Source organism: Eucyclogobius newberryi, unplaced genomic scaffold (genome assembly GCF_026437365.1).
Source record: "Eucyclogobius newberryi isolate DKJ021-1_F unplaced genomic scaffold, fEucNew1.0.hap1 SCAF_19, whole genome shotgun sequence".
Classification (NCBI taxonomy): domain Eukaryota; kingdom Metazoa; phylum Chordata; class Actinopteri; order Gobiiformes; family Gobiidae; genus Eucyclogobius; species Eucyclogobius newberryi.
In genome coordinates this window covers 7,365,823-7,382,472 of record NW_027315823.1, presented here as the reverse complement: position 1 = coordinate 7,382,472, position 16,650 = coordinate 7,365,823, and the positions used below count along the sequence as shown (strand labels likewise).

The 16,650-nt window shown below is 44.4% G+C and overlaps 1 protein-coding gene across 2 annotated transcripts in view; it reads right to left on the bottom strand.

Annotated features, from left to right (window-relative positions):
* Window positions 1-1,843: 1,843 nt before the first annotated feature.
* The window catches only part of LOC140365247 (LIM domain and actin-binding protein 1-like), a 28,504-nt gene continuing 13,697 nt past the window's right edge, over window positions 1,844-16,650 (bottom strand). For both annotated transcript variants that reach the window (XM_072451543.1, XM_072451544.1), the window contains 8 exons: window positions 15,346-15,786; window positions 14,943-15,095; window positions 10,239-10,290; window positions 9,658-9,731; window positions 8,388-8,481; window positions 7,544-7,575; window positions 4,688-4,818; window positions 1,844-4,572 (listed from right to left, as the gene is read on the bottom strand). In XM_072451543.1, coding sequence (XP_072307644.1) covers window positions 3,690-4,572; window positions 4,688-4,818; window positions 7,544-7,575; window positions 8,388-8,481; window positions 9,658-9,731; window positions 10,239-10,290; window positions 14,943-15,095; window positions 15,346-15,786 — 1,860 coding nt within the window. In that variant the 3' untranslated portion in view covers window positions 1,844-3,689. The remainder of the gene's footprint in view (window positions 4,573-4,687; window positions 4,819-7,543; window positions 7,576-8,387; window positions 8,482-9,657; window positions 9,732-10,238; window positions 10,291-14,942; window positions 15,096-15,345; window positions 15,787-16,650) is intronic.

Genomic DNA, 16,650 nt, shown 5'->3' with positions numbered 1-16,650 from the left:
TAAAAGTCATTGTGTCATGAATATAGTGTTTGTATGAACATAAATGGTGTATTTGTGACTTAATGATGCAGAGCTCGACCTGTGTTTGAATTATGAACATTAATATTCACCTAAGACACTGCGCTGGTTTGTATTGATCATTGTTCTGTTTATTTCATGACTTTACGATAAATAAATGTATGACCTAAAGTTTTAAATATGTTTTTTCAGCTTTGAGCGTTAAGGTGCACGTACAAAAAGTCACGTTATTAAAGTATTAAGAGTTCTTCCTCCACAAAATGGCTGCCAGGACTGGACGTCAGTTACTACAGGTTACCATGGCAACGGTCTCTAGCCTTTATTGTAACTCGATGGTAAAGACAGTGCAATATTTGTTTTCAGTGGTATTACTTTGCCTGGAATGTTCCACATTATCTGTCTCCGTGGAGACGAACCGAGTGACCGGGCCGAGTGACAGGTCAGCTCTGTGGCTGCGGATTTATTTATTTTTTCTTCTATACAAGCAAGTTAAATATTGTGGAACATTACAGACAAAGCGATATCATCTATGGTCAGCACTGTGTGAGCAGAAAAGTTACATAGTGCAACTTTAAAATGCCTTAAAAACACTTGTTATTCACTAGTGAAACTGATTAAGACCATGACTAAAACACACTTGTGGATATTTTAAATGTTATGGATAATTTTAATATGGATGAATTAAATATCATGGGTAATGTAAATATAATGGACATTTTACATATTTTTGATCATTTTAAATATGGACAGTTTAAGTATTAAGGGTAATTTAAATATTATGGACATTTTAAATATTAAGGGTAATTTAAATATGGACATTTTACATATTTTGGATAATTTAAATATGGGTAGTTTAAATATTAATGGTAATTTAAATATTGGTAATTCAAACATGGATAATTTAAATACGGACATTTTACATATTTTGGATAATTGAAATATGGGTAATTTAAATATCTGACAGAAATGTATGTTTTTTTTTAATGAAAGAGTTTAAAAAGGCCAGATTTTATTCATGATTTTCCTCATCCAGTCAAAATTATGCACAGCAAGTAAAAACCTTTTTCTTTATATTATTTAATGTTTCCAGTTATTTTCCAATACAAAGTTATACAAAAGCTTGATTGTAGCAGTGCAAAGACGACAGAGTTAAGCTTTGGTCGAGATTAAGAGCCGCATGAAATGAAAAGTGAGGCTGCGTTCACACTCCACGATACGGACCAGGCCAGGACTAAAACGGGACCAAACCAAATCTAAATCTGGTCTAAACTGGGCTCAACGCGGGATCAAAGTGTGAACGCACCAAACGCAACAAAAACCCACACGTTAAAAAAACATTTCCAGACAAAAGTTGGCCTTAAAGCGCCACGTTCATCTTTACAACACGAGAAGAATCAAACAATTGGACCATTTTTCACCAACAAACAAACAAAAATGAAGAGAAATCGGTGGCATTTTGGTTTGCACTCACAGCATGAAGGTCCCAGTTTCATGGAGTTTACACTCTGGACAAAGGCCCACGAGCGCGTCACGAGTCGTCCTTAAACTAAATTCAAACCGATAAACGCATCATCTACTTCAGCTCCACAGTATTGTATGTGAAATCATATATTTTATTCTGATTCAAAAATAATCCGTTTACTCTGGGACTAAACCTGGACTAGAACTGAAAAAAGTTTATTTTGTCCCTTCGGGGGAAAAAAGAATGACATTTTTTAATTTCACAGTTTTGGCTCAGTTTGGTCAACGTGAATAATGTTTAAATATAGTTTTTTTTCCTCACAATAATCGTAACACTAAAATTTGTTATTGATATTTTGTGTAATTCTTGTTCGGCCCTGGTTTAGCCCTGGTTTAGTCCTGGTTTAGCCCTGGTTTAGTCCTGGTTTAGCCCTGGTTTAGCCCTGGTTCAGCCCTGGTTTAGCCCTGGTTTAGCCCTGGTTTAGCCCTGGTCTAGTCCTGGTCTAGTCCTGGTCTAGCCCTGGTTTAGTCCTGGTTTAGTCCTGTTTAGACCTGGTTTAGTCCTGTTTAGACCTGGTTTAGACCTGGTTTAGACCTGGTTTAGTCCTGGTTTAGCCCTGGTTTAGTCCTGTTTAGACCTGGTTTAGCCCTGGTTTAGCCCTGGTTTAGACCTGGTTTAGCCCTGGTTTAGTCCTGGTTTAGCCCTGGTTTAGTCCTGGTTTAGTCCTGGTTTAGCCCTGGTTTAGTCCTGGTTTAGCCCTGGTCTAGTCCTGGTCTAGTCCTGGTTTAGTCCTGGTTTAGTCCTGTTTAGACCTGGTTTAGTCCTGTTTAGACCTGGTTTAGACCTGGTTTAGACCTGGTTTAGTCCTGGTTTAGCCCTGGTTTAGTCCTGTTTAGACCTGGTTTAGCCCTGGTTTAGCCCTGGTTTAGACCTGGTTTAGCCCTGGTTTAGTCCTGGTTTAGCCCTGGTTTAGTCCTGGTTTAGTCCTGGTTTAGCCCTGGTTTAGTCCTGGTTTAGCCCTGGTCTAGTCCTGGTCTAGTCCTGGTTTAGTCCTGGTTTAGTCCTGGTTTAGCCCTGGTTTAGTCCTGGTTTAGCCCTGGTCTAGTCCTGGTCTAGTCCTGGTCTAGTCCTGGAATTACAATCACTGTGTTGAATTCTTGACGATTGTCATTTGAGAAAAGACTGAACCTGGAGCTGTGATGTTTGTCGCGGTCTAAACGACAGCGTTTATAGGATTCATAACCATAATCATATGATAATAACCAGCTTTTGGCCTCGTAAGTGACTGATTCCGCTCTGGTCCTGGTTTAGTCCATGTTTGGACCAGAACAGCACGATTTAGCCCTTCTCAAGACCTGGATTGGACTTGGAGCGTGATTTTAAGACTTTATCTTTTTGAATAAAACCTAAACAGCACTGTGGACATTTTAAGACATTTGGGTGTTTTTAATCACAGAATTCCAAGTGTTCTTTTCATATAAAACAAGTTCTAATGGGTTTTTCACAGTAACAAAAGTGAACATTAACAATTTAACAATAAGCCTCATTTACGTTCTGATTGAGATGTATAAAAGCGATATAATTAAAATGATATAAAATGTATATATTAGCAAATAAAGGCCTTATTATCCCATTAACAATAACATTATATAGACAAAAAAACGAAGCCGAAATCTAAATCATGCCCTCGAGGGAAATGTGCAAATCTAAAATCAGGAACATTATATTAAATATTGATGAATAAAGATGGGAATATTTTTCGGGAATTGATAAAAAAAAAAATACAAGTCACAAATGTGTCTGTAACATGAAAATGACTGAAATTATTGAATTATTATTATTTTTCAACAGAGTGAGAAGCCACCCTGATATTTACCGTATTTTTCGGACTATAAGTCGCACCTTTTTTCATAATTTTGGCCGGGGTGCGACTTATACTTTTATTTAGTTATACTCCGGAGCGACTTATGTGTGATATTATTTGTTATTTTCACACTTGCAACTGCATTTCATTCTCCAGTGCAACTTACATATGTTTTTTTTCTTCTCTATTCTGCATTTTTTGAATAATAGACTTATACTCCGGTGCGACTTATAGTCCAGAAAATACGGTACAACTTCTTTTGCCACATTTTCATCATAATCACTCAAAATTCCCCCTGCGTATGAATAATTATGAATAACTGAGGCTTCACTTTGCCCTTTTGGACTACACCATGTCGTCGTCATCGTACTCGTCGTCATCGTAGTATCTGTTCCTCTTGATAATGTCCTCCGCGCTCAGCTCCGGCTCCTCCGGTTCCGCCTGGACCTGGACGTGGCCCTGGACTTCGGGCTCCTCCTCTTTCGGACTCTCTTTCGGCGCGTCTCGTTTCTCGCCGATCGGAGCCAGGACCGCCTCGGGTTCTGTGGCGTTGTTGGCGTCTTCTCTCTCCTCGATGGACTGCCTCTCCTCCAGCGACGCCCTCCACTCCTGCAGCGTTTTGAGCGGGCGCCGCAGTTCCCTCTGCCTCAAACTGGCGCCGGCCGACTCGGAGCTTTTCAGCAGCGTGAACGGGCGGCTCCGCTCCTTCAGCGACGAGCTCCGGCGCAGGCTCTTCAGCTCCGCCCGCTCCGTGCTCTGGAACGCGGAGGACGCCGGCTCGTCCTCCGGCGGCCACTTCTTAAAGCTCTTCCCCGACGAGACCCCGCCTTCCTTCGCCGGGCCGCCGTTCTGACCGTCGCCTCCCGGTGGCGGCCAGGCGACGTGGATGCGGCGGCTCGGGGGGACAGGCTTTTCGGCGGGTTTCGCGGTGGTTTCGCGGGGCTGTTTCTCCAGGAGTTGCGTCAGGTCGGTGACTTTGGCGATGGGAGACGCTTCTACGGCGGCGGTCGGGTCTCGGTCGGCGTCGGCGGGACTCGGGGACGGTTTCGGGGCCTCGGGTTGGGTGGGTTTGGCCTCTTTCTCCTCCTCACCCTCCACTTTGGGCTCCCACAGCTCCTTGTGTGGCCGGTGTCCGAAGCCCTCGTCGTAGTTGCCTTTGGCCTTGAAGAGCTGGTTGAAGTGCGGTTTGCAGTAGACGTTTCCGTGGAGAGAAGCGTAGTTTCCCAGACTGGAGAGACAACGAAGGAAACGTTCAGTGTGTGTTACGATGAGGTCATACATACAGTAACTTCTCTGTGCTGCGCTCGAGACTCTGCCTTTTAAATCTTGTCTTAAGACAGTACCTGAGCCGAGCGCTGCAGTGGACACATCTGAAGCAGCTCTTGTGGAAAACGTGCTGCAGAACGGCCAGTCTCTCCAGAGGATACACCGTCTTCACACAAGCGTAACACGTCTCCCGAGCCGGCGGGCAGAACTGCAGGAGCAGAGAGAACGTTTAACATGTGAAGAGAGAGAACGTTTAACATGTAAAGAGAGAGAAAGTTTAACATGTGAAGAGAGAGAACGTTTAACATGTAAAGAGAGAGAACGTTTAACATGTGAAGAGAGAGAACGTTTAACATGTAAAGAGAGAGAACGTTTAACATGTGAAGAGAGAGAAAGTTTAACATGTGAAGAGAGAGAACGTTTAACATGTGAAGAGAGAGAACGTTTAACATGTGAAGAGAGAGAACGTTTAACATGTAAAGAGAGAGAACGTTTAACATGTGAAGAGAGAGAACGTTTAACATGTGAAGAGAGAGAACGTTTAACATGTGAAGAGAGAGAACGTTTAACATGTGAAGAGAGAGAACGTTTAACATGTGAAGAGAGAGAAAGTTTAACATGTGAAGAGAAAGAACGTTTAACATGTGAAGAGAGAGAACGTTTAACATGTGAAGAGAGAGAACGTTTAACATGTAAAGAGAGAGAACGTTTAACATGTAAAGAGAGAGAACGTTTAACATGTAAAGAGAGAGAACGTTTAACATGTGAAGAGAGAGAACGTTTAATATGTAAAGAGAGAGAACGTTTAACATGTAAAGAGAGAGAACGTTTAACATGTGAAGAGAGAGAACGTTTAACATGTAAAGAGAGAGAACGTTTAACATGTACAGAGAGAGAACGTTTAACATGTGAAGAGAGAGAACGTTTAACATGTAAAGAGAGAGAACGTTTAACATGTAAAGAGAGAGAACGTTTAACATGTGAAGAGAGAGAACGTTTAACATGTAAAGAGAGAGAACGTTTAACATGTAAAGAGAGAGAACGTTTAACATGTAAAGAGAGAGAACGTTTAACATGTAAAGAGAGAGAACGTTTAACATGTAAAGAGAGAGAACGTTTAACATGTGAAGAGAGAGAACGTTTAACATGTGAAGAGAGAGAACGTTTAATATGTGAAGAGAGAGAACGTTTAACATGTGAAGAGAGAGAACGTTTAACATGTAAAGAGAGAGAACGTTTAACATGTGAAGAGAGAGAACGTTTAACATGTGAAGAGAGAGAACGTTTAACATGTAAAGAGAGAGATCGTTTAATATGTGAAGAGAGAGAACGTTTAACATGTGAAGAGAGAGAACGTTTAACATGTAAAGAGAGAGAACGTTTAACATGTGAAGAGAGAGAACGTTTAACATGTGAAGAGAGAGAACGTTTAACATGTAAAGAGAGAGAACGTTTAACATGTGAAGAGAGAGAACGTTTAACATGTAAAGAGAGAGAACGTTTAACATGTAAAGAGAGAGAACGTTTAACATGTGAAGAGAGAGAACGTTTAACATGTAAAGAGAGAGAACGTTTAACATGTAAAGAGAGAGAACGTTTAACATGTGAAGAGAGAGAACGTTTAACATGTAAAGAGAGAGAACGTTTAACATGTAAAGAGAGAGAACGTTTAACATGTAAAGAGAGAGAACGTTTAACATGTAAAGAGAGAGAACGTTTAACATGTGAAGAGAGAGAACGTTTAACATGTGAAGAGAGAGAACGTTTAACATGTGAAGAGAGAGAACGTTTAACATGTGAAGAGAGAGAACGTTTAACATGTGAAGAGAGAGAACGTTTAACATGTGAAGAGAGAGAACGTTTAACATGTGAAGAGAGAGAACGTTTAACATGTGAAGAGAGAGAACGTTTAACATGTGAAGAGAGAGAACGTTTAACATGTGAAGAGAGAGAACGTTTAACATGTGAAGAGAGAGATCGTTTAACATGTGAAGAGAGAGAACGTTTAACATGTGAAGAGAGAGAACGTTTAACATGTAAAGAGAGAGAACGTTTAACATGTGAAGAGAGAGAACGTTTAACATGTGAAGAGAGAGAACGTTTAACATGTGAAGAGAGAGATCGTTTAATATGTGAAGAGAGAGAACGTTTAACATGTGAAGAGAGAGAACGTTTAACATGTGAAGAGAGAGAACGTTTAACATGTGAAGAGAGAGAACGTTTAACATGTGAAGAGAGAGAACGTTTAACATGTGAAGAGAGAGAACGTTTAACATGTGAAGAGAGAGAACGTTTAACATGTGAAGAGAGAGAACGTTTAACATGTGAAGAGAGAGAACGTTTAACATGTGAAGAGAGAGAACGTTTAACATGTAAAGAGAGAGAACGTTTAACATGTAAAGAGAGAGAACGTTTAACATGTGAAGAGAGAGAACGTTTAACATGTGAAGAGAGAGAACGTTTAACATGTGAAGAGAGAGAACGTTTAACATGTAAAGAGAGAGAACGTTTAACATGTGAAGAGAGAGAACGTTTAACATGTAAAGAGAGAGAACGTTTAACATGTGAAGAGAGAGAACGTTTAACATGTGAAGAGAGAGAACGTTTAACATGTAAAGAGAGAGAACGTTTAACATGTGAAGAGAGAGAACGTTTAACATGTGAAGAGAGAGAACGTTTAACATGTGAAGAGAGAGAACGTTTAACATGTGAAGAGAGAGAACGTTTAACATGTGAAGAGAGAGAACGTTTAACATGTGAAGAGAGAGAACGTTTAACATGTAAAGAGAGAGAACGTTTAACATGTGAAGAGAGAGAACGTTTAACATGTGAAGAGAGAGAACGTTTAACATGTAAAGAGAGAAACGTTCTCTCTCTTCACATGTTAAACGTTCTAACATGTGAAGAGAGAGAAGGAGCAGAGAGGAACTCACTTTGGCCGGCTTCGGAGCGTCGCTCACTTCACCTGAAACACAGAAGATTTTTCAGGACATTCAGTTCAAGCTCAATCGTCTGTTCGACTACGATTCCTTTGAGGCTTATTTGACAGAACTTGGTTTCTTTAGTACGAGCGTAAAGCTAAATAATATTTCTAAACCAACTACAGATACTAAAAATCAAACCGACTTAGACCTAGTTTATGAAATGTGTGTGGTTTAGTCATTTATCCTTTAAAACTACATCAGAACTGAACAGACGAGCGCTCATAGTCAAAGTGATACGAGAATACCGTATTTTCCACACTATAAGGCGCATTTAAAAGCCTTTAATTTTCTCAAAAAACAACAGTGCTCCTTATATATGAACAATGGAATGGAATGGAAAATAGACCATACAGTGCGCCTACTGTTCCTAAATTCTTGTTCTTCAGTTTGGTCTTACCGTATTTTCCGGATATACGGCTCACTTAAAAGCCTTTAATTTTCTCAAAAAAGCGCCTTATAATCCATTATATGTGGATTAATGAATATCTTGCAGCAACTGACAAATATTACGAAGAAAAGCTGGCCATTTTCAGAGCATACTGCATTAATAAAGTTCAACCTACTGACTTATGTCAGATAAGTCAGTCTGTTTTGTTTCACTTGATGCGCCTTATAATCCAGTGCGCCTTATAGTGCAGAAAATACGGTAAATTGTCTCGTGCCTTTCCAGTTCTCGCTATAGACCCGGGTCAGTCTCACTTTCGCCACACCTTCGCTCGTTAAAACCGGCACTTTCGAACCCCAAATACTTTCCGAGGAGTGCCCCGCCCGTAACGTGTGAACTCTGCCTCACCGTTGACCTTCTCGCCGTTGCACTCGGGGGCCGAGCGCTGCTTCGGTGCGGCCGGAGCAGATGTTTTTGGAGCCGGGGCTTCTGCGGACGAGCCCTGTTTGAGAGAAAGGGCAAGAAAACACGACGTAAAAGTTACATCGAGTCGGTTTCTATTTCGAGAAGCGACAGGAAGGAAGCGATTACGGGGCAGAACGAAGCGGGACAATGAGGCTGAGGTCACCGCGAGACGCCGTCCGGATAATCAACACAAATCGGGCGCGTATGATCTTATAACGCGCTCGAATACGTGTTTTAAACGAGTCTATTCGTGTGTAATGTTGAACCGTTTGGCGTTTGTTCGGCACTACATTTTCGTACGCTTAATTTTCGTACTACTTGCGACCGTTTCTAAACGTCAGGTCTGTGTTCTGGAAGATGACCACCGGAGGGCGCGCAAGGTCAGTTAGAGAAGGGACCGAAACGGGAAAAAAAGTGCAGTTTGTGGAACACATTTGCTGGAAACGAGCCCAGAAAATTAAGAATATTTTTAAACGTCGAGCTTCCGCTGTTGCACTGTGTGTTCACTACCGCCCCCAGTGGTCAGCTCTGCCCCCAGTGGTCAGCTCTGCCCCCAGTGGTCAGCTCTGCCCCCAGTGGTCAGCTCTGCCCCCAGTGGTTTGTTGGTAATTAGCGCACAAATAGAAGGAAAACTATTGTAATGTATTGAATTGTGAGAAAACTGTATCGTTGTATCTCCGGTGTCACTTAGAGCGCAACGCAGCCCAAACGTGTCTAAAGGTCATAATTCTTTAAGTGACCAAAGTTCTGATCAAGCTCAAGGTCATTCTGAATCTGCTCGGGAAAAGTCCAATTTTGTCCTGTTTTTTAATCTAATTTTGATTGTTTTTGCATCAATTAGTATCTGATACTTATACTTTTGTTTTTGATACTTTTGACAACACTACAACAAAAGCACTTTTTTTTTTTAAATGAGAGTAAAAGCAAAGTCTTTCAGTAAAGTTTTTTTTTTGATATTTTATTCATTTATTAGGATTAATTCACAAAAATAAAACATTATCTTGAATGTACAGGCGGTTATTGGGTAAAAAAAGAAAGAAAGAAGAAGCAGATTTTTGCCATTTTTGTCGGGGAAAAATGCAGCTTTTAAATCGAATTCTGTTGAGTTATTGGAATGTATGTTTTTCAGCTCTTGAAATAACTTCCGATCTATCGACGTGCCACAGTAATGAATGAAGAGTAGAGAAAGAACACGTTTGTGTTTTGTGCTCACGCTCTGCTTCGCCGCTTGCTTAGAGACCGCCGCCTGGTACTTGGCCATCTTCTCCCTCAGATTAGAAGCGTCGCCTGCTCAAGAAAACAAACCGGGTCAGAGAAGACGAGTCGCAGCCAAACGGTGTTAAACCGGGACTAAAACCAGGAACAGAACCAGAGCGGAACCAGAACGGGACCAGAACAGGACTAAAACGAAGACCAGAACAAGACCAGTACAGGACCAGAACGGGACCAGAACAGGACTAAAACGAAGACCAGAACAAGACCAGTACAGGACCAGAACAAGACCAGTACAGGACCAGTACGGGACCAGAACAGGACTAAAATGAGGAGTAAAATGAGGACTAAAAGATAAGATAAGATATTCCTTTAAACCGGGACTAAAACCAGGAACAGAACCAGAGCGGAACCAGAACGGGACCAGAGCGGAACCAGAACGGGACCAGAACGAGACCAGGACGGGACCAGGACGGGACCAGGACGGGACCAGGACGGGACCAGGACGGGACCAGAACAGGACTAAAACGAGGACCAGAACCAGAACCAGGACAGGACCAGGACAGGAGTGTGAGTCTTTACCGCTGTGGTTCATGTCGTCGGAGGAAGTGCTGCGCAGAGCGGTCCGTCCGGTCTGAAACACCATCGCAAACAACAACAACAAGTCAGAGATAGAAATCAACAGTTTAACGATTAAGAGTTTTGATTTTTGTTAAAGTTTTTAGACCTTTGAACTCGCGTCAAAGATACAAAACCTCAGATGGATTTTATTGATTCAGTTTGGCACAAAAACAGCCTTGAATGAAGACCGTAAGGTCGACTATTTCCTCACTCTCTCCAGCCCTAAAGGTGCAGTGTGTCACTTTAACCATAATATCACCATAATGATTGAAAAATAGCTGAAGATCTAAAAGTGTAATGGATATAAATCTACGTTTCTTGTTATAAATAAGTCGTTTAAACAACTATTACGGTGTTGTACTTTGTCATGAGTGAAAACAGCATTAATCTAGAAGAGAACAATGTAAAGAAGTTGTTTTTTTCTGCAGAATCTGGTGTTCAAATGGAAACTACCTGCTGACGATGCATCACCAGTGATTATACTGTCGTCGTCAAGGCAAATAGCACAGCCCTCATGTCTCTCCTCTCACTCTGCTATTATCTTTAGTTCATGTCTGGTCCAGGTGTGCTATCTCCATGTCAGCCAGCAGATGGAGCCCTGGGCAGATGAAGCTGCAGGGCTTCATTTGGCTCAGGTTTACAGGTGCACAGACCACGCCCATGAATGCACAGACCACGCCCGTGAATGCAGACCACGCCCATGAATGCACAGGCCACGCCCGTGAATGCACAGACCACGCCCGTGAATGCACAGACCACGCCCATGAATGCACAGACCACGCCCGTGAATGCACAGACCACGCCCATGAATGCACAGGAGAAAACAAAGATGCACCTGTGAGTGGATTTGCCTGTAAAAGTAGTTTTCTTTTAATTTAAACCTGCTCAAAACAACATTCGAGCCCGAGGCAGTATTTTGTTTGGTTGGGCGCAGTTACAAGTCATTAAAGTAAAGTCGAGATCATTTTGGCCTCATCTTAGGTTTTAGTAAACTTATTCCACTGAATGATTGATGGGATTGTAGTTTTTCATTTAGATTTGAGGTAGAACGCTTATGTAATGGAATATTTAATTTAATGTTAAAGGTTGGGGAATAGTTATTTAACCTAAAAGGCCATTTAGATTATTTAGACCAAATGATAAAACTACTTAAAACAATGTATTTAAGTCATGTAATGTATGTATTTATTAAAAACTGAATTGGTTTATTGATTAAAATAAAACATATTAAAAGTCAGCAGTTAAATATTAGTTGGTAAAATACTATTGCATATTTTGGAAATGAAAAACACTAAAAATTAATAAAAATCTTCAAATACTATATTACTTCTGTATAAAATGCTTAAATGATAATAGAAATAAAGTGCCTTATTTTAAAGGTTTTTGACCTGCTCCTGCTTCGACTACTGTTGATGAAAGTGGAATAAAAGTTTGAAGCTGAGTTTAGACTTGACAATAGTCTACGCTTTATATCCAAATAAACAATATTATTGTTACTGCTTTGTTTACAATGCTCCACAACACGTCAGTTCAACGTTGTTCATTTGTTAACTTGCAGGTGTTTTTATTGCCAAAGAAACATCGTGACAAAAGTTCGACATTTGTACAACACTGTGAATGCTGTGAAAGAAGTGCAAAATTTGAACGGCGAGTTTATCAATTATTTTTTTTAAAGTGCTACAGAAAAAGTAAAAATGCAACAGAAAAAAAAAATGCTACAGAAAAAATAAAAATGCAACATAAAAAGTAAAAATGCTACAGAAAAAGTAAAAATTCAACAGAAAGCCGTCTAAAAATCTAAATGAAAAAGTGACGTTCTAATCTTTCAAATCAAAAGAAATAGTGATATTTCTGCACTTTTGTGATTCATTTTACAGACGTTTCACATTTGTCTGATAATCAAACCTCTTAACGTGTTTAAAGACACGTTTCATACATATTTCTGTTGGACTGACATCATATCGTCTGAATAATGCTATGCCCTTCACCGCGAGGCCGCTCGCTCGCCTTCACCGTGAAGCCGCTCGCTCGCCTTCACCGCGAGGCCGCTCGCTCGCCTTCACCGTGAAGCCGCTCGCTCGCCTTCACCGCGAGGCCGCTCGCTCGCCTTCACCGTGAAACCGCTCGCTCGCCTTCACCGCGAGGCCGCTCGCTCGCCTTCACCGCGAGGCCGCTCGCTCGCCTTCACCGCGAGGCCGCTCGCTCGCCTTCGCCGTGAAACCGCTCGCTCGCCTTCGCCGTGAAACCGCTCGCTCGCCTTCACCGCGAGGCCGCTCGCTCGCCATCACCGTGAGGCCACTCGATCGCCTTCACGGTGGGTCCGCACGCTCGCCTTCACCGTGAAACCGCTCGCTCGCCTTCACGGTGAGTCCGCTCGCTCGCCATCACCGTGAGGCCACTCGATCGCCTTCACGGTGGGTCCGCACGCTCGCCTTCACCGTGAAACCGCTCGCTCGCCATCACCGTGAGTCCGCTCGCTCGCCTTCACCGTGAGTCCGCTCGCTCGCCTTCACCGTGAGTCCGCTCGCTCGCCTTCACCGTGAGTCCGCTCGCTCGCCTTCACCGCGAGGCCGCTCGCTCGCCTTCACCGTGAGGCCGCTCGCTCGCCTTCGCCGTGAAACCGCTCGCTCGCCTTCACCGCGAGGCCGCTCGCTCGCCATCACCGTGAGGCCACTCGATCGCCTTCACCGTGAAACCGCTCGCTCGCCTTCGCCGTGAAACCGCTCGCTCGCCTTCACCGCGAGGCCGCTCGCTCGCCATCACCGTGAGGCCACTCGATCGCCTTCACGGTGGGTCCGCACGCTCGCCTTCACCGTGAAACCGCTCGCTCGCCTTCACGGTGAGTCCGCTCGCTCGCCATCACCGTGAGGCCACTCGATCGCCTTCACGGTGGGTCCGCACGCTCGCCTTCACCGTGAAACCGCTCGCTCGCCTTCACCGTGAGTCTGCTCGCTCGCCTTCACCGTGAGTCCGCTCGCTCGCCTTCACCGTGAGTCCGCTCGCTCGCCTTCACCGTGAGTCCGCTCGCTCGCCTTCACCGTGAGTCCGCTCGCTCGCCTTCACCGTGAGTCCGCTCGCTCGCCTTCACCGTGAGTCCGCTCGCTCGCCTTCACCGTGAGTCCGCTCGCTCGCCTTCACCGTGAGTCCGCTCGCTCGCCTTCACCGCGAGGCCGCTCGCTCGCCTTCACCGTGAGGCCGCTCGCTCGCCTTCACGGTGGGTCCGCACGCTCGCCTTCACCGTGAGGCCGCTCACTCGCTCGCCTTCACCGTGAAACCGCTCGCTCGCCTTCATGGTGAGGCCGCTCGCTCGCCTTCACCGTGAAACCGCTCGCTCGCCTTCACGGTGAGGCCGCTCGCTCGCCGTCACCGCGAGGCCGCTCGCTCGCCTTCACCATGAGGCCGCTCGCTCGCCTTCACCATGAGGCCGCTCGCTCGCCTCTGCGCAGACCGACACGTTTAACGACCCACTGTGGAACATTCCAGACAGACCAATAACATCTCCATGGAAACGAGCAGGTGGTAAATCCAGGAAATGTCGTTGTAGTTCCTTTTGTTTTTCACCTGTACCAATGAAACCTAGATAATAATAGATTTACGGGTTGTCGGGGGCGGCGAGGTGCGTTTAAAGGACACTCCAGACTCGTGTAAAAAAAATTTGGATTCACTCTGGAGCTGGATCTATATTATATCCTGACTGTGGGAACGTGGGAATAAGTTTGGAGTTGTGTCGGGGCTCGTACGCGCTCTCAAATGTCTATAAGCGACATCGACGACGCTTTGTGTGTGTGTGTGTGCGCGTGCGCGTGTGGAACTGTTAGGTTTGCTCCAGCAATCCTCTGTTCTGAAGGTGAAAAGAGTCGTTTTAGGCTCCGGGCCGAGCGCAAATGCCAGAAATGACGTCAAATGTGTTCAAGCAGTGCAGGAAATGTGCCTCGTTTTAAATAAAGTGTGAGAGAAGTGTGTATGTCCCAGCGGGTAAGACTTCAAATCTCAAACTTCTTTAATCTGAGGGTAAATGCAGAGCTAAACTTTTAAATGAATAATCGCAATATTGATCGGAAACGCTTAAAAAACTGAGCATGATGTGCTGGTTTACGCCGTCTCGAACGACGAGTCCGAAAGAAGCAGTTACAGAGAAAGTCCAGAACTAAAGCAGGACTAAAGCAGGACCACAGCAGGACTAAAGCAGGACTAAAGCATTACCACAGCAGGACTAAAGCAGGACCACAGCAGGACTAAAGCAGGACTAAAGCAGGACTAAAGCAGGACTAAAGCAGGACTAAAGCAGGACCAAAGCATTACCACAGCAGGACTAAAGCAGGACCACAGCAGGACTAAAGCAGGACCAAAGCAGGACTAAAGCAGGACCAAAGCATTACCACAGCAGGACTAAAGCAGGACCACAGCAGGACTAAAGCAGGACCAAAGCAGGACTAAAGCAGGACCACAGCAGGACTAAAGCAGGACCAAAGCAGGACTAAAGCAGGACCACAGCAGGACTAAAGCAGGACCAAAGCAGGACTAAAGCAGGACCACAGCAGGACTAAAGCAGGACCAAAGCAGGACTAAAGCAGGACCACAGCAGGACTAAAGCAGGACTAAAACAGGACTAAACCAGGTCTAAACAAGGTCTAAACCAGGTCTAAAGCAGGTGAAAGCACATACCTTAACCACAGTCTCCTCTCCTCCCTCAAACTTCATCTTGAGGTTGTTGAGGGGCACTCGGGGTTTCTCGTAGGCGGCGCAGGGGCTCGTCGGGATGTGATCTTCAGACTTGTCCTCGCTGATGGTTCTCTTGATCCGCTCCATCGAGAGTTTCTGACAAATGTTTAAAAACCGAGTTAACATTGAATTTCCCTTTCATCATTTCTATTACGCGTCAGATCTGCTTGAGAAATGACATACACAGCATTATCTTTTTGTGAAAATCATTGCTACCAAACCTAAAATGCAAATTACCTTTAACAAATACGAACAATAAAATATCACATGGGGGAAAAAAACATAAAAATGAAATAACTGCAGCTTGTGTCACTAAACGTACGACCTTAACGAATCGACTGCTGACCTCTGGCCTCTGCTCCTCGCGCTTGATTGGTCTCTCGGCGGAGTTGGAGCTCTGTCGTGTGAGGGCAGCTTCCGGGTGGTCCTCCTGCAGACTGGGGGGGTCCTGGGTCTTGGGTGCAGATACGTCTGAGGTCTTGGGTGCAGGTACGTCTGAGGTCTTGGGTGCAGGTACGTCTCGGGTCTTGGGTGCAGGTACGTCTGAGGTCTTGGGTGCAGGTATGTCTGAGGTCTTGGGTGCAGGTGAGTCTCGGGTCTTGGGTGCAGGTAAGTCTCGGGTCTTGGGTGCAGGTAAGTCTCGGGTCTTGGGTGCAGGAGGACGATTTTCGGGTATTGTGGCTGGTTTGGGGGCAGCCGGGGTCTTGGCGGCGGGCCCGGCCTGCTCCCAGCGCTTCTTCAGAGCGCTCAGGCTCCCGGAGCGGAGAGACGCCCTGCCATCGAAAGACTGCAAGCAAATGATCGCGTGTTAGTGACAAACAATGGAGGAGAAATAACATTCTTTTACATTTGGAAGATGGACCATGGGCCGGATCAGGTTGTTTGGAGGGCCTGATCTGGCCCGCAGGCCTCAAGTTGAATAGTCCTGACCTAAGGGTGAACCTATTTTTTGTTAATGTGGTCTTCAAACTGTATTCCTAAAGTTGCACTATGTAACTTTTATGGCGAGAGGTCTAGTCTAGTCCAGTCTAGATGATACAATTGAATTTTTTCTACTATCTCCATGGAGACAAGCCGAAAACACCACCAGGCCAAGTTACAGGTCAGATCAGTGGAGAGGCGAGCTTGCTCACTGTGAGAATGAATAAAAACACCGCAGAACATTCCAGGCAAAGCAATAACAGCTCTAGTTATATTTAGACATTTAACACGTTCCAGAAACCTCAAACTCTCAAATGTTGTTGTTTTGTCACAGTAAAATTCAAAGTAAATAGAACTCAGAAATGTTCCCGAGGCTGTAACGCAGGAGTCAGACACGTCCGTCGCTCCAGAACGTCTCATGTTTCCGGATAATTAGATGAAGCCAACAGCTGTTTGAGCCCATCCAGGAAGTGCATGTTTTTACTGCAGCTGCAAAACCGCACGGTCAAGATGGGCTGAGCAGAGACGCATTCCTCCCGGACCGCTTCCACCAACTAAAACTACAGATCTGCACCAAACGGGAGCGAGTCTGAAGATGCTGCGGGCAGTTCCTCCACGCGAAAAGAGGAAAAACGAGTTGTAAAAGAGAAGCTCGACGTGGCAATAAACCGGGGTAAAAAGAACATCTACGGACAAATCATCTACGTGTGAATTAAATACAAAACCGATC